Source organism: Geotrypetes seraphini, chromosome 6 (genome assembly GCF_902459505.1).
Source record: "Geotrypetes seraphini chromosome 6, aGeoSer1.1, whole genome shotgun sequence".
Lineage (NCBI taxonomy): Eukaryota > Metazoa > Chordata > Amphibia > Gymnophiona > Dermophiidae > Geotrypetes > Geotrypetes seraphini.
The window spans coordinates 2883046-2905354 of record NC_047089.1 but is presented as its reverse complement, the minus strand read 5'-3'; the positions used below and the strand labels follow the sequence as shown (position 1 = coordinate 2905354).

Here is a 22309-nt window from a genome sequence, read left to right as displayed (position 1 = left end):
AAAGGTAGTACTGAAAACCACGGGAGATCAGAGCACCAAGAGAACAAGTAAAGAGAGATATGAGAAAAGGTTCTAAGACAGAGTCCTGATAGTGGGAAAGCAATGGAACCAGATCCACCAGAACATACACAATACATAATGAAAGAGATAAGAAAACTAAGACAAAACAGAGTGAGGAAATTAAAATGAGAACTACGTATTAAGGAGTAGGTGGAAATCAACAGTGTCAAAGGCAGGTCAATAAGGAAGAGGTCTGAGTAAAGGCCAGATACAGGTGAATGGAGACTTTGGCAGTGGCTACTTCTATAGAACATAGAGGACAAAAGCCATAAAAGAAGGTGAAAAAGTTAAGACAGAGGTGGTGAACAGCATGTTGAATTAGCCTGGCTTAAAAAAAAGGAGGCAGAAATGGGATAACAGCTGAAATGGCAGAAAGGGTCCAAGTGAAGGATTATGAGGAATGGTGAAATCATGTTTGAAGGCATCACGTAAAGTTGCTGTGAAAATTAATAGACTGAGGATATAACAGTAGAGGAATATTGTGTTCAGTTCTGGAGGCCCTACCTTGCTAAGGATGTAAGCAGATTTGAAGCGGTCCAAAGTAAGGCGACAAAAATGATATCTGGATGGTGTCGGGAGATGTATGAGAAGAGGCTTGAATACCTGAATATGTATACCCTGGGGGAAAGAAGGATTAGGGGAGATATGATACAGACATTTAAATACTTGAAGCGTATTAGTCTACAAATCTATTCCAGAGACAGAGAAGCAGTAAAACTAGAGGACACAATATGAGGTTGCGGGGTGGCAGACTTAAGAGTAATGTCAGGAAATACTTCTTCACGGAGAGGGTGATAAACCAGTTACTTACGACTGGGGCTCCGTGGATGATGTCACCCACATGTGAGAATATGCTGCCTGCTTGTCCTAGGATAAACATAAGAATTGCCGCTGCTGAGTCAGACCAGTGGTCCATCTTGCCCAGCAGTCCGCTCCCGTGGCGGCCCTTAGGTCAAAGACCAGTGCCCTACCTGCATATGTTCTGTTCCAGTAGGAACTTATCCAACCTTGTCTTGAATCCCTGAAGGGTGCTTTCCCCTATAACAGCCTCCTGAAGAGCATTCCAGGTTTCTACCACTCTCTGGGTGAAGAACTTCCTTACGTTTCCACGGAATCTTTTCCCTTCTAACTTTAGCGAGTGCCCTCTCATTCTCTTCACCTTGGAGAGGGTGAACAGTCTCTCTTTCTCTACTAAGTCAAAGACAATGAGAGAAGTGGTGTGGTTCAATCTCAGGAAAGGTTTCACTAAATCTACTATACTGACCAAGGTCCTCAAATTCAAGGACACAAACTTCAAAGAAATGGGAGACTTCATTCACCAGGCGCTACAAAGCCAAGCAGGAACCGATAACGTGGAAGAAATGTGGTCGACTTTGAAAGCCACCATACAGGAAGCAACAATCCGCTATGTTAAATCAGTAAGTAAACGGCGAAGAAACGATAAGCCACAATGGTTCTCTACGGAGATTTCGGACCTCATCAAGGAGAAGAAAAAAGCATTCATCTCTTACAAACAATCAGGGAAACAGGACTCTAGGGAAGTCTATCTGGCCAAGTCAAAAGCCGTCAAAACAGCAGTTAGGGAGGCCAAATTCCGCATGGAGGAGTCTCTAGCGAAGAACATCCAAAAAGGAGATAAATCCTTCTTCAGGTATATCAGTGAAAGAAATAGGAACTCAAGCGGAATAGTACGTCTTAGGAAACCTGACGGAGATTTGTAGAAACGGACTCGGAAAAAGCCCAACTGTTAAATGAATACTTCTGCTCAGTCTTCACCCGCAAGGCGCCGGGACTCGGCCCTCAGCTACAGACAAGGGTTGACGCAGTTGACCCGTTTAGTAATTTCAAGTTTACACCCAGCGGTGTCTACTGCGAGCTGTCAAAGCTTAAAGTTAACAAGGCAATGGGACCTGACAACCTACACCCCAGGGTGCTCAGGGAGTTGTGTGATGTCTTGGCAGAACCGCTATCTGCACTCTTCAATCTCTCCCTTAGTACGGGTAACGTCCAGTTGGGCTGGAAGACGGCTAAAGTCATTCCACTCCACAAGAAAGTTCCAAGATGGAGATGGCAAACTACAGACCAGTGAGTCTCACATCAATAGTGAGCAAACTAATGGAAACTCTAATCAAACGCCAATTGGATACGATCCTGAATGAGGAGAATCTACGGGATTCCTGTCAACATGGATTTACTAAAGGGAGATCCTGCCAATCCAACCTGATCAGCTTCTTTGACTGGGTGACGAGGAAGCTGGATGTTGGGGAGTCCCTGGACATCGTATACCTGGACTTCAGCAAAGCATTCGATAGCGTACCACACCGCAGGTTGCTGAGCAAGATGAGTTCTATAGGATTGGGCGATACATTGATGAATGGGTTGGGAACTGGCTTGGAGGTAGGATTCAGAGAGTGGTGGTGAACGGTACCCCCTCCGAAATGATGGAGGTGATCAGTGGGGAGCCGCAGGGCTTGGTCCTGGGCCCGATCCTATTCAACATCTTTATAAGAGACTTAGCAGAAGGGCTGCGAGGTAAAATGATATTATTCGTCGATGACGCCAAACTGGGCAATGTAGTGGTCAATAGCACAATGGACATAAATTCAATGCCCGACAACATGAAGCACGACCTACTACTACTGGAGCGCTGGTCTAGGTCCTGGCAACTCAGCTTCAATGCCACAAAATGCAAAGTCATGCACCTGGGCAGCCAAAATCCATGCAAGACTTACACCCTTAATGGTGAGATCCTAACAAGAACTGAAGCAGAACGAGACTTAGGGGTGATCGTCAGTGAGAACATGAAGACTGCCAATCAAGTGGAGCAAGCTTCATCCAAGGCAAGGCAAATCATAGGTTGCATACGCAGGAGTTTCGTCAGTCGTAAGCCTGAAGTCATTATGCCATTGTATAGATCCATGATGAGGCCCCACCTGGAGTACTGTGTGCAATTCTGGAGGCCGCATTACCGTATGGATGTGCTGAGACTTGAGTTGGTCCAGAGAATGGCCACCCGGATGGTCTCGGGACTCAAGGATCTCCCATACGAGGAACGACTGGATAAATTAAAGCTATACTCACTCAAGGAATGCAGAGAGGGGTGACATGATCGAGACATTCAAGTATCTCATGGGCCGCATCGAGGTGGAAGAAGATATCTTCTTTTTCAAGGGTCCAGCGGCAACAAGGGGGCATCCGTGGAAAATCAGGTGCGGGAAACTGTACGGGGACACCAGGAAATTCTTTTTCACTGAAAGGGTGGTTGATCGCTGGAATAGTCTTCCACTTCAGGTTATTGAGGCCATCAGCGTGCCTGATTTTAAGGCCAAATGGGACAGACACGTGGGATCTATTTACAGAGAAAGATAGGGGAGGGTCTTTGGGGTGGGCAGACTGGATGGGTCGTGGCCCTTATCTGCCATCTATTTCTATGTTTCTATGAAGTCAAAAATGCATGGGACAGACACAAAGGATCCCTAAATAGAAAGGATATAGTATTGACACAAAACTTGACAGACCAAAAACTATAACTTCATTTATGATGTGCAGGAGTGGTGCTTAAATGGAAGTCCTAGCAGCAGGGAAGTGAAGACAATGCTGGACGGACTATGGTCTGTATCCAGTATATGGCAAGAAGGATTAGGGGTGGGCTGGAGTTAGCTTTGACGGCGACTCCATCAGTGGGGCAGTGTAGCCAATGCTGGAAACACTTCTACGGTCTCTGTCCCAAATACAGCAAAATGGATCAGGAACAATTTTGAATATTTTATACCTGATTCAAATCGTCTGAGTACAGATCTTACCTATCTTTGAAACTTAGCAAGTACAATGAATAATTACTAGTTTCTTTCTTCAACATTGCCTTGAGAATGAATGTGACTTTTGGGCAGACTGGATGGACCACACAGGTCTTATCTGCCGTCATTTACTATGTTAGAAGATAAGAATTGAATAGTGTTTGGAGGAAGAGAATGTGAGAATGTATGAGGTCTGACAATTAAGTTCATGAACTTGCCACTATGCGCTTACATTGGCAGCACTGTACAAATAGCTTGGTAAGGTTTCATAAGTCTCATAGCTGTGTTGGTGTCGACGTGTGGCAGTGTGTTGTTGCATGTTTTTGTGTGCTGGAACAGAATGTCAGAGCTTGATTTAGAGCAGAGATGTCCAACCTTTTGGCTTCCCTGGGATGGCCGAAAAAAAATGTTTCTGGGGCCACACAAATGCGCAAATGCTACAGCAAGACAGAAGAGGGAGCCGGCAAGACTATAAACCCCCGGGGGCAGCAGAGGAAAACACTGCATCGCCCTCGACCGGGGCTACACAAAATACTTCACGGGGCCGCAGGTTGGACACCCCTGATTTAGAGCAATGAACAAACATTAAATTTATTGTTAAACTTGGCAAGAATGGAAGTGAAATCAGGGACATGTTAGTCCAAGTTTATAGGGATAATGTCATGAAGAAAATGGCAGTGTAAAACTGGACTGTAAAACTCAAGAGAACAAGCGCACCCTAAGCACAAATAAAAAGGCCAAAATCAGAAAACTATTATCGCTGAAAAATAGCTGGAAAGCGATGACCACAAATGCTCGCAGTCTAAGCAACAAAGTTCATGATCTGCAAGCCCTGATGTTAGAGGCAGATCTTGATATTGTCGCTATCACAGTGGTTCAGTGAATCACATGGATGGGATGCAAACATACCGGGATATAATCTTTTTAGGAAGGACAGAGATGGTCATAAAGGTGGAGGAGTAGCTCTCTATGTAAAGATCAATATCCAAGCAACTAAAATGCAAGGGACCTGGGGAGAGGAAGAAGTGATATGAATTGCTCTGAAAAGAGAAGATGGAACTTCTATCTACATTGATGTAGTCTACAGACCTCAGACTCAATCGCAGCAAATTGATAATTAGTTGCCAAAATGCTTAGTGAACAGGATAGTTTTCAAAGACTTACGAAAAAAGGGAAGGGAGACAGAGCTTCTTAGAAAGAGTGGAAGATTGTTCCAAAGTTGAGGGAACTTGAAGGTCAAAGATTGGCCAAACACTTGACTCCTTTGATACCTTTGCTAGAAGGACAGGATAGTTTGAATTGTTGGTCACCCCTTGCAAAAAAGAATCTATAAAGATTCCAAGATAAAGGAACTAGGGGAGTTAAAATACCATGAAGAATTTTAAAGATGACACAGGAACATTTGAACTGGACTCTGAAATACACAGGGAACCAGTGAAGACTATGAAGCAATGGTGCTACATGGTCAAACTTATGCTTCCCGAAAATCAAACTAGCAGCAGTGTTCTGGACCAATTGTAGTCTGGAAAGCCAGGTTTTTGTAATACTAAAATAATCAAGATGAGATAAAATGATTGACTGAACTAGAATGGAAAAATGGTGTTGATGAAAAAGATGTCTAACCTTCTTCAACATGCGCAAATTGAAAAAGCATTTCTTAATCACAGAGTTAATTTGATCCTTGAAAGAGAGTGAGGAGTCAAAAAGAACTCCTAGGATCTTGGCAGAAAACTCGACTTGTAAGGAGGATCCAGAAGTCAGTGTTACAGAACTAGGGAGACAATCCAATTTTGAGCCTAGCCATAATAATTTCATCTTAGACATGTTCAGTTTCATCCGAATGGCCTGGGCCCACACTAGGAGTTTGGAGCTCACTGATGAATAAAAGCAAAGGAGAGTCGAAGTTTGCCAAGACCTTCTGGAGAGGCAAGACAATGTTTTGGGCCATGTTATCACTGGTGATGAAACATGGGTGTAACAATCCGACCTTGAAACAAAGCATCAAAGTGCACAATGGAAGTCAGCCAAATTTCCATGACCAAAAAAGTTCCGTCAGTCCAAATCAAGAGTCAAAACGATGTTGCTAACCTTTTTTGAAATCAGAGGGATTATCCATTATGAATTTGTACCAATTGGACAAACAGTTAACCAAGTTTACTATTTAGAAGTGCTGAAAAGGCTGTGTGAAAAAGTTAGACGAAAACGACCTGAACTTTTTGACAAGTCATGACTCTTGCATCATGACAATGCACCAGCTCACACGGCACTGTCTGTGAGGGAGTTTTTAGCCAGTAAACAAATAACTGTATTGGAACACCCCACTGCCTTTATTCTTTACCCAAAGATAAAGGAAATATTGAAAGGAAGACATTTTGATGACATTCATGACATCAAGGGTAATACAATGACAGCTCTGGCCATTCCAGAAAAAGAGTACTTCGAAGGTGATCGTAGAGGTACATAGCACTTTTTCTAGGTTGAGTTCATGAACTTAATTATCAGATCTCATTTCCTCATCTGTGATTTTACAAAAGGAAGAAAGAATAGGCTGGTGGCCCACTCTGCTAGAAAAAACCCAATCTATGCTCAAAAGTGTTTATATGAATCAGAATTCACTCTGTTGGCTTCTATCATCTGAACGGCCTGTCTACTGCTGTCACGGTTGGAAGGCGCAGAGGCCTGCTCCAGTGGGTCTTTGTGCAACTATGCCTATTCTTGTTTCTTCAACCTGAGGCTTGTGTTGTACATGCCTTAGGACTCCTGTTGCAGGCCTACAGTTTTTAGGGCTGCCATCATTGAAGTTTCAGGTACTCCAGTTTCAAAATACCGTACTCCCCATACCCCTTGAGGGCAGGTGAGTGGAGCTAAGACAGTCTTGATATCCATAGGGCAAGAGACAGAGACACATATAGAGCCTGCCTACTTGGTAGACAATGTCATTGGAGTGACACTGTGACAAGACAGGCAGCCGAACCAACATTTCGACAGAATGTAACATGGCTTCCAATTCTACTCTTTTCTGTGCTAAACGTGCAAGACTAGGCAGTACAATACCACATGTCTGAAAAACTAGACAGTATTAAGCCACCCCAGATATGGCTTCACCTTAACACTCCTTACTACTGTCATCACTGTGGCTCAGCCAAGCACTGTCACAACCCTTCTGTAAGGCACAGCTCTTACAGGACAGTAATGCAAGGCAGCGAGATGAGTCCGACTGTACTGAATGGATATCAACACTATAGAACTGCAAAGTAAAGGCATCAACTGCATCAGTGAAAGAAGGCACCTTCCAACCATGTGCTAAGACGTGATGAAATAAATGACCTTGGGAACTGATCAGTTAATCAACTGTCTTGCGATGTTACATCTATCCTTAATTACCTCATAAAGATCTGGTGACATAACAGGTCAAATGCAATGAAGATAATGCTCCTAACAGCACAAAGACTTCTGGATTTCCCTGCTCAGCTCTGGATGGATCTGCTGCAATCACATGGCAAGATACATATTGAGCTGCAGCCTGGCAAAATTCTGCACATCTGTCTGGGTACAAAGAGAGCATCCAAGGTGCTTTTACAGTTTTATATTGTCATTTTGGACTGCTCAACTGGCTAAATGGCCCAATTTCCACACATTATGTACACTCCTTGCAATCTGCATTACAGGACTGTTTTAGGTACAGGCCAATATGGTCGCTCAGAACACAGCCAATCAGAGAGCAGCTTTAACAATTACCAGTGACATCATGAAGTTGCTGTGTGTCACAATGTCCAGGAAGAAGTCACAACTGTTTGTTAAAATCATTAAGAAATAAACTTTATAACTAATTATTTTCTGCCAGACAGGGTTAGGAGATGAGATGATTCACTTCAGGATGGGAAGTGCAATTCAGAGCACCTGATCCCTACCATACAAAATGCCCACCACTTAGTGCCTGGCACTTCTAAAGTTGTGCCTGCCATGCTTCCTGGCTCCCATTTTAGGGCCCACCCCTTATCCTCTTAGAATACAGTCTGGGTGAAGGCTAACCGTATTGTGAACTGTGATTGTAAAGCCTTTTGGGTCATTTATTTGAAGGGTGTTTTACCTAGCACTGCAAACAATCTCTTCCTAAACTGAGATGGCTGCAGAGCCCCTTCCCACCCCCCTAAAATTAATTTGTACATTAAATCATGACAGTCATACATTAACATGTGGTATCGGTAGACCCTTTTCTAAGCACCGCCAAAAATGTCAGATGAGGGGTGTGGAATAACATATATACGCAGGGCACCTGGGTGGTACCACATTGCTGGTTCTGGTGGGGACCTGTGCAAAGGAGTGTCTCATTGCTGCCAGTTAAGTAACGAGCAGTGCACCTCACTATATACAGATAGTATACATTACATATACATTGCAGCAATAGTCTCCATAAAACATTCATTGTTCAATAAATAAGTTATTTCTACATGATAAAAAAATGTCTCTGTCAGAGTCTGGGTGCACAGCACAAAGCTAGTGTGGATAAGGCTGGACACGGCTGATGGTTTCCAGTTATAGGGAAGAGGCTCTGGAACTCTACAGCTTCCTGTGTCCATAGGAGAGAAGTGGATGGCACAGGTTCATCCTGAACGCTGGGAGAGAGGAGGAGACCAATATACTCACAGAACAGCAAGAACTTCTCTTTTAACTCTTCTGATCTTTGAAAGCAAATCTCTTGGGTCCTAGTCTGTCTCTCAATCCTCCATGACTTCAGGCTGACCACATTCTTCCCCCACCTTTTGTCAGCCTCATTTCCAGGGACATAAGTCTGTTTTGCCGCTGCTACTCAGTGGTCTCCCCATCATCCTCTCTCCCTTTCTTCTCCTTGAACCTTAGACGCTGTGTGTCCTAACTGTGCAAACTCTCTCTCACTGGAGAAAAGATGAGGTAACCGTGTGCACCTGTACTCTCACTGTGCAGTCAGTCACTCCTCCACGGACTCCAGCAGGAAAGGGGAGGTCACTGCATGCTCCTGGGTTATAGCTGCCAGCTCTTTCAGGAACTCGGAGAAGATGACTGCGCAGTAGACAGCGTTCTTGACCCTCAGCGCCTCATTCTGCTTCTCAGCTGAGCTCTTGAAGAGAGAAGTACCAGAAAGGGCGTGGAGCACTTGACCATCTCGCACATGTTGGAAGGCCAGCTGAGCAGCTTGTCGCGCTCGTGTCGGACTATTGGTATGACGCAGGATCAGTTCTCCAATTGATGGCTTCCGACTTTTCACTTCAGAAAAAGGAATAAAGGTTAAGAATGAGACGCATAACCCTAGCTTGCTAAGACCTAAAACTTTGACATACATGCATTGACCACAACTTGCCTTCCACCCTTCCTTCTTAAACAGAGAGAACCACCCCACAAATAACCCCAGGATTTCTGTCTCTCTGCTTTCTCTAAACTACATTTGAATTTACATTAAACCAGAATGAGCATAGCTCGGGCTCAAAACTAGGAATTTCATTTTCTCTACCCTTCTCCCACCTATTTTCTTCTATCGATTGTCAGGCACATTTCTTACAATGTTACCTAATTAGTAACAGTTGTACAAAAATTTAAAAACGAAGGTTCGCTAGCGTTTTTAGTGCACGCACAAGATTTGCGCATGCTATAGCGCGCGCTAGCTGTAAAACTACCGCCTGCTAAAACCGCTAGTGCACCTTTTTAAAAGGAGCCCTATGAGAGCAAATGGCAAAGTCAACCCCACATCTTCCAATTCTTTTTTTTTTTTAATTTGAAATGTGTTAGAAATTTTTGATAGAAAACATGCCAACAGCAAACATTATATAAATCCAAGCGTGTACGAATACAAAGGCAGAACCCCTTCAGTTAAACCCACTTAATATAACAGAATGATGGAACTCAGACGTCGATATAACTTTTCTCGTACAAGACTAGCAAAGACAAGGCAGAGGTAACACAGTAAATGACTCAACTTGTGACCAAGAGTATGCCAGTCCTCAAAAGATTGCCAACATTGCTCAAAAACAAGAATAGCAGACAACTGCCATAACTCCAAATCTGACGAGTTGCCATAGTCCAGAGCTTGGCAATTTCTCTCTGCAAAATGCTGATACAGACCCTCAAAACTTGAAAGTGAGAGTTCGCCACCTCACGTGGAGCAAAAGCAATTTTGGATCAGGTGAAACTGGAAACATTTTAGCAAAAGCAACCCAATATGTACATGTGATAAGTGCCTTGTTGACCACCATAATGGTGATTTGGCATTACCAATAAATGCCAAATGAGTGGGATACTGATACCAGTGATAAAGTACTTGAAGAGCCTGTTCTACCAAATGTACTAAAAGAGACACTTTAAACGTATTTCATGCATTGCAATCCAGTCTTTATCTGAAATTTGACAATTAAGAACTTTTTCCCAATTATTCATGTATATAAAGGCTTATGCCCAGATTTCTTTTGAAGCATTACATAAATTTTTGTAATTAGCTTTTTTTGTTATCTACTCCTTATCAGTATTTCCTTAAGGGTAAAGCTGGAGATTGTAACCAGTTTCTCATGGAAGGAGAACAAAGTAGATGTCTAATTTGCAAATAAATATAAAAATCACCTTCCAGCAAACCATATTCCTCCCTAGGAGACTGGACGATCCTAAGTACGCCCACCTTGTATAAATCTCCTATCCTGCCCATCCCTGAAGAAATGTAATACCACTTTCGTGCAAACGTCAATAACGCTGACAAAGGTGCCATCCTCCTCATGCCCAATGATCCTGGACAAACTGATCTGATTAGTGACCTAAAATGTGTCCCAGATCGGTTGAAGTTTAGCAAGTGGAAGCTCCCAAAATAAAGTTCCCCAATAGCAGGATTATAAGAAATATCTCTGTAGGCGCACCCATACCTTGGGACGAGGATCATACCAGTCCACTAAATATTTTGAGATGCTATAAAAGGAGAAATTAGGTTCTCACCTGCTAATTTACTTTCTTTTAGCTTCTCCAGACTGGTAGAGGTTAATCTTTACGCGTGGGTATATATCCCAATCATAACCAGCAGGTGGAGACTGAAACAAAACTGTGGAATAGTACATAAGAGATATCTTCCCCTATTCCAGGGGTGTCAAAGTCCCTCCTCGAGAGCTGCAATCCAGTCGGGTTTTCAGGATTTCCCCAATGAATATGCATGAGATCTATTAGCATACAATGAAAGCAGTGCATGCAAATGGATCTCATGCATATTCATTGGGAAATCCTGAAAACCCGCCTGGATTGCGGCCCTCGAGGGACTTTGACACCCCTGCCTTATTCCTATCAGTCTTCTTTCAATCTCCAACAGGTGTTGAGTGAGCTGTACCCATCTCCCTTGTAGGGCTGTTGGAATTTGTTTAAGGGGTTTCAGGTCCCTGTTTTTGGACGGATTGAGCTTGGGTGGACCCTGTTTGGGGGTCCGTCCGACCTTGGGGGTGTCAAACCCAGCGGATCTTGAGCGGGGTCCCTCCCCTCATTTCATCCACCTCCCCTCATTTTTTTAGAGGAGCCTCAGCAGTAAGCCTTGCCCCCTAAATCAACTCCAGTGTGTAAATCATTTTATTGTCACATACTGCGAGTGGGGGGACTGAGCAACCTAGGAGGGATGGGAAGGCATCCTGATGATATGTGGTGTACTGTCGACAGTATTCCACTTATCCTCCCCATCATGTCTGGCTGCTTAAATGGTTGATATGGTGGTGAGTTCACAACCAGCATTTAAAAATGGGTGAACTGGGCCTACATGGAGTGGTAGGTGGGGCTATGGTTGTCAGGCAGACTGGATGGGCCATGAGGGTCTTTTTCTGCTGTTATCTACTGTGTTACTGTGTTCTGTGTTTGTATTGTATGTTAGTATTATTTTCAATCATCGTGTATGTAAAGGCTCATGGATTTCATATACACATTATATGGAGGTACTTTCTGTGTTCCTAGTGGGCTCATAATTTTAAGTTTTTTCACTTGGGGCAGTGGAGGATTAAGTGACTTGCAGAGGGAATTGAACCCGGCTCCCCAGGTTCTTAGCCAACTGTACTAACTATTAGGCTACTTTATCATGCCTGTATATTGTACCCGGCCTTGAACTGTGAAAAGTGTGGACTCAAAATAGTTTAAATAAAGACTAAAAATTATATAGGAAAAACCTGAAATAGGGCTGAGAAAGTGTGAAGGGATGACAATGCCCAGTGTGCTTTTTATTATTGCTTTAATTTATGGTATATAAGAGCTCTAAAGAAATAAATTGAAAGCCAGTGAGGTGATGTAGGAAAAATGAACTGTCACCTCTGCAACTGCCAAGAGCACTACAGGGTGGACAAACTGTGGCCTGATTTCAGACCCCCCTAGAAGGCTTGTGTTTCATGTGACATTGTTAAAACTGTGGGCACTGAGTTGCTGGTTCTCACCTAGTGTTTCTGAGCGTCTCAGCGATGGCACCATGTTCTGAGACTCATTCCAATCCAGCTTTCCTCTGGCAATCAAATACTTCTTAGCTTTGAAGAGCAAGGCAGGAAAGTCCTCCTGAGAGGCCGCAAACGTTTCTATTTTATTTTTTACTGACCCCAGAACCTGTGAGATAAACAGAAAGCAATCTCATGATTTTGCCAGCACATTTCTTTGGTCCCCCACAGAGCTCACCCAGCTGAGCTCAGATAGACATAAGCATCTGTTCTTTCACATACTGAGGGTAACAAATTAAGCATATTTTCTATTTATATATCACTTACATTCAGGTACTTTATCAGACATAATCAGAAGGTTCCACCCTCTAACTTTTGTGGATCTCTTCTCATGTTTTCTATTCCCTCCACTCATGCCGAGGAAAATGACAAGATTGCAACAGCCTCTCAATGAAGTGGTAAAGACCAGTATTTTGACAGATTTTTAGGCACAGGACTGAGTGGGAAGCTGAGCTTATAAATTCCTATGCCCAAAGTGTAAGAATCACCGCTGAGCAGAGTGAAAAAGGTCATTGGGGGCTTTTTCTGCTGTCATTTAATTTCTTTGTAGTCAGACAGAGACAGAAATTAACTGGCACAAAAAGCCTGCTCCTACCTGAACCAGAGACTTTACGCTGGGCTGGAAGACCATGTTGGTGTTGAGTAGGAAAGAGCGAAGAAGGGGCTGGGGGTAGCAAGCGAGATGCGCAATAATTCCTGTGAGTAAGAAGTTCACGTAGAGCGAATTCTGCAGCATGTTTTCCAGCTTGGCAAAGAGAACGGCAACAAAGGGACCTGAGAACAGAGGCAAAGAAACATGAAAATCAGCACACTTCATTACCCAAGCATTTGGGCTCTTTGTGAAAGCTCTCCTGATATCTTTTTCAGACATATACTTAAAAGATAACTCCAATGAAGATACCACACAGAAAAACTATAGAACACATAAAGACTGCAGACTAGTAGGGTCGTATTCTAGAAACGGCACAATAAGTTAGGCAGCGGTTTAATTGATGTGGTAATTGACTGCGTGGTTTAAAACCAATTAAAATGTTGTTTATAAAAAAGAAAAGTAAGTGTCCACAGGTGCTTCCAAAGAGGGTGCCATAATCATACCTACAGAAGCACCCAAGGTCAAAGTAGGCATGGTTTCAGCCGGATATGACTTAAGGCACCTCTGTAGACACAATTCATGTCAAACATAGGTGCTGGGAATGTAGAACTTCAAAACCCTGGCCTACATTATCGGTGCCTACCTTTACCAGGAGCCATGATTCTGCAAACAGCGCCGTTGCATGATCAACACGCGATCGGAGGCATTTACTTAAGCCAGGGGTGTCCAATGTCGGTCCTCGAGGGCCGCAATCCAGTCGGGTTTTCAGGATTTCCCCAATGAATATGCATGAGATCTATTAGCATACAATGAAAGCAGTACATGCAAATAGATCTCATGAATATTCATTGGGGAAATCTTGAAAACCCGACTGGACTGCGGCCATCGAGGACCGACATTGGACACCCCTGACTTAAGCAGTCACCGATGTAGGCACTCTTTGCAGAATACAGACCTTAGGACTTCTATTCTTAGGGGTTTATAAATCATAAGGAAAGATTAGGTTCTTACCTCGATAATCTTCTTTCTATAGAAACATAGAACATGACGGCAGAAAAGAGCCACGGCCCATCTAGTCTGCCCACACTAGTGACCCACCCCCTAACTTCCTCCATGAAGAGATCCCACATGCCAATTCCATCTTTTCTTAAAATCTGGCATGCTGCTTGCCTCAATTACCTGTTGTGGAAGATTATTCCAGCGATCAACCACCCTTTCGGTGAAGAAATATTTTCTGGTGTCGCCATGAAATTTCCCACCCGATTTTCAACGGATGTCCTCTTGTTGCCGTGGGTCCTTTAAGGAAAAAGAGATCCTCTTCCACCTCGATACGGCCTGTGACATATTTGAACGTCTCGATCATGTCTCCCCTCTCTCTGCGTTCCTCGAGTGAGTATAGCTGCAACTTACCCAGTCGTTCCTCATATGGGAGATCCTTGAGTCCCAAGACCATCCTGGTGGCCATTCGCTGAACCGACTCAACTCTCCGCACATCTTTTTGATAATGCAGCCTCCAGAATTGTACACAGTATTCCAGATGGGGTCTCACCATGGATCTATACAACGACATTATGACCTCGGCTTACAGCTGACAAAACTTCTACGGATACAGCCCATGATTTGTCTAGCCCTGGATGAAGCTTTCTTCACTTGATTTGCAGTCTTCATGTCTTCACTAATGATCACCCCCAAGTCACGTTCTGCTACAGTCCTTGCTAGGATCTCACCATTTAGGGTGTAAGTCCTACATGGATTTTTGCCGCCAAGGTGCATAACCTTGCATTTTTTGGCATTGAAACTTAGTTGCCAAGTCTTTGACCAATGCTCCAGCAGGAGTAGGTCCTGCGTCATACTGTCGGGCATTGAGCTTTTGTGGGGCACTGTGCTTTCATCTGTTGTGCGGTTGCCTACCATGTTGCATAGTTTGGTGTCATCGGCGAATAATGTAATTTTACCTCGAAGCCCCTCAGCCAAGTCTCTTACGAAGATGTTAAATAGGATCAGGCCCAAGACCGAGCCCTGCAGCACTCCGCTGATCACCTCTGTTATATCGGAGAGGGTACCGTTTACCACTAAGTCTGCCTCTAAGCCAGTCCCTAACCCATGCGGTTAATGTTTCACCCAGTCCCATCGAACCCATCTTGCTCAATAACCTGCGGTGTGGGACGCTATCAAATGCTTTGCTGAAGTCCAAGTACACGACGTCCAGGGACTCCCCTATATCCAGCTTTCTTGTTACCCAGTCAAAGAAGCTGATCAGATTTGATTGGCAGGACCTTCCCTTCGTAAAACCATGTTGATGGGGATCTCGTAGATTCTCCTCGTTCAGAATCGTATCCAATTGGAGTTTGATTAGTGTTTCCATAAGTTTACTCACTATCGATGTGAGACTCACCGGTCTATAATTCTCAACCTCCGTCCTGCATCCCTTTTTGTGGAGTGGAATGACGTTAGCCATTTTCCAATCCAACGGGACTCTTCCTGTACTTAGGGAAAGATTGAAGAGCGCGGATAACGGTTCCACCAGGATGTCACTCAACTCCCTGAGCACCCTGAGGTGTAGTTTGTCCGGTCCCATAGCTTTGTTCACCTTGAGTCTTGATAGCTCCTCGTAGACACTGCTGGGCGTAAACTCGAAATTTCGAAACGGGTCTTCCGAGTTTTCCCTCGTCGGCAGCTGAGGGCCGGATCCCGGCACCTCGCAAGTTAAGACCGAACAGAAGTATTCATTTAAAAGCTTGGCTTTTTCAGAGTCCGATTCTACATAGTTCCCATCGGGTTTCCTAAGGCGTACTATCCCATCTGTGTTTCTTTTTCTGTCACTAATATACCGGAAGAAGGATTTTATCGCCCTTCTTGAAGTTCTTCGCAAGGTTCTCCTCCATTCGGAGTTTGGCCTCCCTGACTGCCGTTTTGACTTGGCCAGATAGTCTTCCTTGGATTCTCGCTTCCCTGATTGTTTGTAGATGAGGAACGCTCTTTTCTTCTTTTTTATGAGGTCTGAGATCTCCGCAGAGAACCACTGTGGTCTATTGTTTCTTCGCCGTTTACTTACTAATTTGACGTAGCGGTTGGTTGCTTCGTGTAAGGTTGATTTCAGAGTTGACCACATTACCTCTACATTATCTGTTTTGGCATGGTTTTGCAGTGCCCGATGGACGAAATCTCCCATGCTTTCGAAGTTTGTGCCCTTAAAGTTGAGGACCTTGGTTGATGTGCTTGACTTAGTGAAACCTTTCCTGAGGTTGAACCATATCATGTTGTGATCACTGAAGGCCAACGTATCGCCTACCGAGACCTCTGTGACACTTTCTCCGTTGGTGAGTATTAGGTCTAGTATCGCCCGATCCCTAGTGGGCTCTAATACCATTTGTCTGAGTCTCGCTCCCTTTATAGAGGTTAATAGCTTCCTGCTGCCGCTGGTCATAGCGGAAAGATTGTTCCAATCCACATCAGGCATATTGAAGTCTCCTAACAATACTGTGTCTCCACGCAAAGTGATATTCTCAATGTCTTCAACTAATTCTATATCCATGTCCTCCTGTTGTCTTGGAGGTCTGTATACTACTCCAAGATACAGGCATTTGTCCTTCCCCCTAGCCAAATTCACCCAGAGGGATTCCCCGGTGTACTTGACATCTGCGATTTTGGTAACTTTGATGTCCTCTTTAGTGTATAGTGCTACCCCTCCTCCCATTTTGCCCTCTCTGTCCCGCTGAAGTAAGTTGTATCCCAGTATAGCCATATCCAACCCATGGGAGTCCGTGAACCAAGTCTCGGATATCGCCACCACATCTAGGTCGGCGTTTCTCATTTCCGTCTCTAATTCCAGAATCTTATTGCCCAAACTGTGGGCATTAACGTACATAGCCCTCCATACCTTATGTTTGTTATGTCCCTGTGTAGATATTCCTGCCTGAGCTAATTGGACTCCTATAATACTGTTTGCAATGTGTGTACTTACCTCTGACTCGGAAATGCAGTGTGTACTTACCTCGGACTCAGAAATGGCTTGGCAACTTACCTCGCCAAGTTGGTTACTTGCGCCAGCACGTGAGTGGGTACCCTCCTCCAACTTACCTAGTTTAAAGCCCTACGAAGTAGGCGGGCTAGTCGGTGTCCAAAGACGTTCTTTCCCCTTCTGGTCAGGTGAAGTCCGTCAGGTCCCTGTAGTCCTTGCTGCGCCTCTCGATGGTTCAGGAATCCGAAGTTCATCTCCCTGCACCATCCGTGCAGCCAGTCATTTGTCCTCTGGATACGATCCTCCCTGGCTCTCCCCTTGCCTCTCACTGGGAGGATCGAGGAGAAGACCACCTGTGCTTCCATCCTCCTCAGCTTCTCACCCAGGGCTCCAAAGTCTACAGATATGTTCTCCGTGGTGTTCCTGGCAGTGTCATTCGTTCCAACGTGGATGAGAAGCATGGGGCTTGATAAGTCTGTCTAGGCAGGTGGTTACATCTCGGATCCTGGCTCCTGGCAGACAGCAAACCTCTCTTGATTGCATATCTGGTCTGCAAATTGGTCCCTCGGTGCCCCTCAGCAGGGAATCCCCAATGACTACCACTCTGCGCATCTTTGGGGGGAGCTGATCTGTTGTCACCGGAACTGGAATCATCTGGTGGACAACTTCCTGTACCTCATTGGCAGGTTCCTCCTGTAACAGCTGGAATCTGTTCCTCAAGGTGATTAATGGGGTCGATGTTAAACTGCCCTGTGAACGAGAGAAAGAGACAGAAGAGGAAGAGGAAGGTCTTCTACATTTGCCGGTGGAGGAAGTTACCAGCTGCCAGGAGTCAGCGTCTCCAGCCTCTTCTTGTACCCAAATCGTTGGTTTCAGGGTTGCAGGTTCGGACAGTTTGGGCATCCTGAGGATGGTCTTGTCTGGCTCCTGCTCGGTGACTTGGGGCAACTCCTGGATGAAGGCCTCGTCCTCTCGGATGCTTCTCAAGCGCTTTACCTACTCTCTCAGGCTCCTCAGCTCCTGCAAGATGTCTCCGTCTAGCTGATCCATCTCTTCTGTCTGTGTGGAGACTGTAGTCATCTGCTTGGGGATGGTCTCAGTCTGTATAGAGACCTGTGTCCTCCTTCCTGGCTCTCCTTCCGTCTGTACATGGACAATGGCCATCCCCTGGATCCCTTTGGTGACTGGGCTGCCGGTCTTGATTGTAGCCCTGTTGCTTCTTGTTCTTCCTAACATTTTCAAATTTTTATTTATTTATTTTTTTGTTAGTTTAGATATTTGTTAGTTAGTTATGTCTGCCTGATCGTTAGTGAGCTAGAAAAGTCTGCCTGTTAGATAGTATGAAAGACTGCCTGTCAGAGTTTGAAAGTTGGAAGGATAGAGGTAGTTAGTTAGTTAATTGTTAGTTTAGTCTGCCTGTTTGTTAGTTGGCTAGAAAGGGCTGCCTGTTAAATGGTTTGAAAGTTTGAAGGATAGAGTGACTGGTAAGGTCTGGCTGTTGCTTAGTTAGAGAGGTCTGCCTGCTTGTTCGCTAGATAGAAAGGTCTGCCTGGTTTGAAAGTTGGATAGAAAGTTTAAAAGATAGTCTCACGTCTATAAACTCATGGAAACACTGATCAAACAGAATCTTGACACAATCCTAGATGAAGAAAAACTGCGTGATCCACACCAACACGGGTTCACCCAGGGTAGATCCTGCCAATCTAATCTGATTAGTTTTTTGACTGGGTTACTAGACAACTGGACGCCGGAGTCACTGGACGTGGTATATTTGGACTTAAGTAAAGCATTTGATAGCGTCCCTCATCGAAGATTACTGAACAAGCTGAAATCGATAGGATTAGGAGACACTCTAACTACATGGGTTGGGGATTGGCTGAGCGGTAGACTTCAGAAGGTGGTGGTGAACGGTACCCCATCCGAAGCATCGGACGTGATCAGTGGAGTGCCGCAGGGCTCGGTCCTGGGCCCGATTCTATTTAACTTATTCATAAGAGATATGACGCAAGGACTTAGAGGAAGGGTATCACTGTTCACCGACGACGCCAAACTTTGCAACATAGTAGGCAAAAGCTTATTACCTGATAATATGACACATGACCTAATGTTGCTGGAACAATGGTCAACTACTTGGCAGCTAGGCTTCAATGCTAAAAAATGCAAGATAATGCACCTGGGTAAGAGAAACCCCCGTAGAACTTATGTACTAAATGGTGAGACCTTGGTTAGGACCACGGCGGAACGCGACCTAGGGGTGATCATTAGTGAGGACATGAAGGTTGCCAATCAAGTGGAGAAGGCTTCCTCCAGGGCAAGACAAATGATGGGGTGTATCCGCTGAGGTTTCGTCAGCAGGAGACCTGAAGTTATGATGCCGTTGTACAGAGCCATGGTGAGGCCTCACTTGGAGTACTGTGTTCAGTTTTGGAGACCACACTACCGAAAGGAAGTGCTGAGGATCGAGTCGGTTCAGGACCACCAGGATGGTCTTGGGGCTCAAGGATCTCACGTATGAAGAAAGATTTAAAAAACTGCGGCTGTACTCACTTGAGGAAAGAAAAGAACGGGGAGATATGATTGAAACATATAAGTACATCACGGGACGCATCGAGTCAGAAGATGATATCTTCTGGCTCATGGGACCCTCGACCACCAGAGGGCATCCGCTGAAAATCAGGAGAGGGAAGTTTCATGGCGACTCCAGGAAGTACTTCTTCACTGAAAGAGTAGTGGATCATTGGAACAGACTCCCACTCCAGGTGATAAAGGCCAGCAGCGTGACGGATTTTAAGAGAAAATGGGATACTCACGTGGGATCTTTAAATGAGTAAATTCAGGGGAGGGGATACTTGGAATGGGCAGACTTGGTGGGCTATAGCCCTTTTCTGCTGCTTTTTTCTATGTTTATAAAGGTTAAATAGCTAGTTGTATGTGCCTGGTGGTTGTACTCCGCCTTGTTATGTGTTAAAACCTTACCTTGGTGGTTATCCGGAGCCTTTCCTTGAGGCCCTTCTTGAGGCCGTTCGCAAAGAAGCTCTCACTAAGGCGAGCGCCTTTGCCGCTCGGCTGCGCGCCGTTGGTTCATCCCCTTTTATGGGGGGGAGTTTGTCTGGTGACGTCGGGGGTGGGCGGAGTTAGCTCTCACCTCTTCCCCTGCTAGCACTGCCTTCTCTGCTCCTCTCTCCACTCCTTCCTGCTAGCACACTCTCTGCTCCCTGCTCCGCTCACTGTTCTGCCATGTGCTCAGGACTAGGCACAGCTCCTACAGTCTCCCTTCGGCTGGCCTTGCACTGTGGACTCTCTGCCGTTGGCTCGTCCCCTTTTATGGGGGGAGTTTGGCTGGTGACGTCAGAGGTGGGTGGAGTTAGCTCTCGCCTCTTCCCATGCTAGCACCACCTTCTCTGCTCCTCTCTCCGCTCCTTTCTGCTAGCACACTCTCTGCTCCCTGCTCCGCTCACTGTTCTGCCATGTGCTCACACTGACACTCCATTCCTGAACGTGTGGGAAGTCAATCCCTTCTTGCGAGAATTCTTGTAGGGAGCTTCATTAGCATTCTTTTGCTCCACCTCTCATCCTTCTGGGCTGTCCTACAATTCCTCACTTTGTACTAAAGCAGATTCTCAGCCCTGGAGAGGAAATAAAATAGGGGACACTCCCCAAGAAACATGTCTTTTCTGCTCATATCATTAAACATATACCAAAACTTAACCATTTGCAATACATAACAAGTCACCAACTGGAGCGCCACCTGCACTAAAATTGTGGGATATCTCCTAGTTCTATTCTTCTCAAGGTTGTACAAAGGAAAGAAATGAGATGTCCAGATTCCCCAGCAGGCAAAGGAATGGAGTGTCTGTATACTAGAAAGAAGCTTGTCGAGGAAAGATCCTAATCTTCCCTTCTAGTACGACATTCCATTCCTGAACATGTGGGATGTAGCAAAGCACTCTGCTGAGTTTAGGATGAGACAGATGAATCTGCTGTCAGAACTGAAGATCCAAAGGTCCTGTTTGGCCGTCACGTCCACTCTGTAAAACTTCGTGAACATATGGAGAAAAGACCAAGTGACAGCTCTACAGATTTCTTCCAGGCATCTAATATAATAAAGCCCTATGCGCGCATGTGCACTCCCACCTGCGTGCTCCCGTTTTCCGTGTGCTGTAGGGCACCGCGGGTAGGAGTACGCATGCGCGCGAATCCTCCGAGGCGGCTGTCGGCGGCTGCAGGCTCGGTGGCGGGTTGGAGACAGCGCCGATCCTCAGGTCCTCCTCCCCCCCCCAGCCATCAAGAGGAGATGTAGACGAGGTAAGAAACGCCTCCTTCTCTCCCCCCCATATCCGGGCAGAGGCGCAGCCGACAAACATACCCGGAGCTGAAACCAAAATGAAATGCCAAGGTCATCTCGCTGTGGGAGGGTCATTGGGGTCAGCTGCATGGTGGCAGGGGGGGGAGGGGGAGGGAGATGGAAACAGGCTGATCACCGGTTCTACTGCACAGGGGAGTTGGGAGGGAGGGAGGGAAATAAAAATGCCGGGTTCTACTGTACAGGGGGAATGGAAAGGGGGTAGAAATTTAAAGATGCTGCTCATTGGGTCTACTACACAGGGGGATGGGAGGGAGGCAGGCAGGCAGGCTTCGGGGGTGGGGTTGGGTCAAAGTCTGGAAGGCAGTGAGGGGGACATAGGAAGGAGGCAATGGGGGCACTAAGGACATAGGAAGGGGCACTGAGGGCACTAAGGACACAGGACAGAGACACTAGGGGCACTAAGGACACGGGAAGGAGGCACTGAGGGCATTAAGGACACAGGACGGATGCACTGGGGGCACTAAGAACATGGGAAGGAGGCACTGGGGGTACTATGGCCACAGGACGGAGGCACTGGGGGCACTTAGGACATGGGAAGGAGGCACTAAGGACGTAGGAAGGGGTACTAAGGACATGGGAAGGAAGAACTGGGGTACTAAGGACATAGGAGGCACTGAGGGCACTAAGGACATAGGATGGGACACTATGGACATAGGAAGGGGGCCACTGAGAGACAGGCAGGCATGGCACAACAGAGAAATACAGGGGGCCAGGAAAACAGAGACAGAAAGATAGACAGGGGGCCAGGGAGAGACACAGACAGAAAGAATGACAGACAGACAGACAGACAGCGTCCAAGGAGAAAGAGACAAAGGAAAAAACCTCCCAAAATAGACATCTACTCTAGTACCCGTTAATGTAACAGGCTAAAATACTAGTATCTCATACGTTTTTTAGTCCCATATATTCTACTAACGCCACTGAGACCCGGAATCCAAAACCTTTCAATTCCAACATATCGTGAAATAGTTCATGAACATGTTAGGGCTGCCATTTTTTTCAGTAATTGGCCCTAAATTATGGAACTGTCAACCATTATTTCTAAGATCATTGAATTCTTTGGAAAAA

General features: G+C 45.4%; 1 protein-coding gene across 4 annotated transcripts in view; it reads right to left on the bottom strand.

The window, feature by feature from the left end:
• Positions 1-6223: 6223 nt before the first annotated feature.
• FAM160A2 (family with sequence similarity 160 member A2) overlaps positions 6224-22309 on the bottom strand; it is a 124507-nt gene continuing 108421 nt past the window's right edge. For all 4 annotated transcript variants that reach the window (XM_033949158.1, XM_033949159.1, XM_033949157.1 and 1 more), the window contains 3 exons: positions 12918-13096; positions 12269-12431; positions 6224-9101 (listed from right to left, as the gene is read on the bottom strand). In XM_033949158.1, coding sequence (XP_033805049.1) covers positions 8806-9101; positions 12269-12431; positions 12918-13096 — 638 coding nt within the window. In that variant the 3' untranslated portion in view covers positions 6224-8805. The remainder of the gene's footprint in view (positions 9102-12268; positions 12432-12917; positions 13097-22309) is intronic.